Genomic DNA, 1,984 nt, shown 5'->3' on the forward strand with positions numbered 1-1,984 from the left:
ATTAACAAGTTGTAAACAAACCAATTATTAACCTTCATACATTTGTTTACTAATTAAACTAATTTAACATTATTAAATTTATAATTAATGCGACCTAAATCGATCAATTATTATTATGGCGTGTGTGTTTGTACTTCTTACTTCTGTGCGTACTTTATCTATTTTCTAAAATGGTTATCTATTTTGTATTGATAAAAATTTTGGTATATAATGAAAATGTTTTGAACAGTTTCTTACAAGTTTATTAAGTTATTCGCCAACATGTTGAAATTATTATTTGCGTTACTCGGTTTATTCCTGTTAACGGAAGCCGCTTTGGTTAGTGTGCCTTTGTATAAAATCCGTGAATCGAAACAAAAGGCCAATGAATTGGTGAAATTAAGGGGAAAATATAATGTAAGAGATACCTGCAGAGTGTACAAAGAGAAACTATTCAACTATGTAGATGATTCGTATTATGGTAAAATTACCGTTGGTACTCCACCTCAGGAGTTTTTGGTACTTTTTGATACCGGTTCCTCCAATATGTGGATTCCTGCAGCACCCTGCTCTGCTCAGAACTTGGCCTGTCAAAATCACAACAGCTATAATGGCAACAACTCGTTAACTTATCAATATATTGGTGAAAGTTTCGCTATTCAATATGGCAGTGGCAGTTTGTCTGGCTATTTGGTACAAGATGTTGTAACTGTTGAAGGTTTGACTATTCAAGATCAAGTATTTGCTGCTGCCACTAATGAACCTGGTGAAACATTTGTGTACTCGCCTTTGATGGTCTCATCGGTATGGCTTTCCAAACTATTGCTGTTGATGGTGTTGTGCCACCCTTCTACAATATGGTTTTACAAGACTTAGTCGACACTGAGGTATTCTCCTTTTACTTGGCTCGCAATGGTACTTCCAATGAAGGTGGTGTCATGGTTTTGGGTGGCAATGATCCCGATCATTACACCGGTGAACTCCGTTATGTTCCAGTTTCCACCGAAGGCTATTGGCAATTTGAAATGAGATCTGCTCATGTCCAGGACACTAGTGTTTGCCGCTACTGCCAGGCTATTGCTGATACCCGGCACTTCTCTAATTGGTGTTCCTTCCGATGTTTATATTAGTCTACAAACTGCCATTGGTGCTACTTTCAACGAGACTACCTATGAATTCATGTTGGACTGTTCCACACTTGATTCCTTGCCTGATGTTAACTTCCACATTGGTGATGGTATCTATACTTTGGAACCTAGCGATTATGTTCTCCAAGCCGATGACCAATGCGCCACCGCTTTTGAAGATGCTGGTATGAATATTTGGATTTTGGGTGATGTTTTCATTGGTAAATACTATACCACATTCGATTTGAAACACAAACGTGTTGGTTTTGCTAGAGCTATTTAAGTTAATACTTGTCAGTTTTATTGTTAAGTCGGGTTAATATTCGAATGAAGTTTTTCGTTTATATCCTGCATTGACTTCATAAAATAAATAAAGAGTATGAAATTTTAAGCAAATTTTTGTTTTATTTATAGAAATTGAGTGATAATGAAAAACATTTTTTGGACGAGAAATATATGTATCTGGTCCACCCACTTAATTTTCATGTCAAGGCTGTGTGATATCAGCGTAGGTCTCTGCTCCATAGCTATTTCAGTGGAAACTCCGTTAGACCGCATGTCAAAACATGCCAAGGACTAGCCGAGGAGTAAAGTGACATCACCAGTTTATAGTCCCGGCAGACTAGAGGTACTTGTAGCACCTCTTTACCCCGGGATTGCAATACACCATGATGGGACATTTCGTCATGGAAACATGCCCCGGGGAGCATCCTCTGAAAATAGAAAATTTGTTCTCGAATATCGCATATACTCACGTACTTATTTAAGAACATATCCATTTGTGGTCGATGGGGCTATGCGCAACTTAATACATTGAAGAGAAACTATACTACTTTTACAACAATGTGCTGCAAGAGTAAGGGCCGTAAGAGTCTCTC

At 37.8% G+C, this 1,984-nt stretch overlaps 1 protein-coding gene across 1 annotated transcript; it reads left to right on the forward strand.

The window, feature by feature from the left end:
• The first annotated feature begins 240 nt into the window (after positions 1 to 240).
• On the forward strand, positions 241 to 1,455 carry LOC119607943 (lysosomal aspartic protease-like). Its single transcript, XM_037962104.1, is given in 3 exon segments — positions 241 to 757; positions 760 to 1,067; positions 1,069 to 1,455. Coding segments are annotated over 3 exon segments (1,125 nt in total). The 5' UTR covers positions 241 to 261; the 3' UTR covers positions 1,390 to 1,455.
• Positions 1,456 to 1,984: the final 529 nt, after the last annotated feature.

Source organism: Lucilia sericata, unplaced genomic scaffold (genome assembly GCF_015586225.1).
Source record: "Lucilia sericata isolate MDLA Ls3-8-SP2 unplaced genomic scaffold, ASM1558622v1 Contig000765F_arrow, whole genome shotgun sequence".
NCBI lineage: Eukaryota > Metazoa > Arthropoda > Insecta > Diptera > Calliphoridae > Lucilia > Lucilia sericata.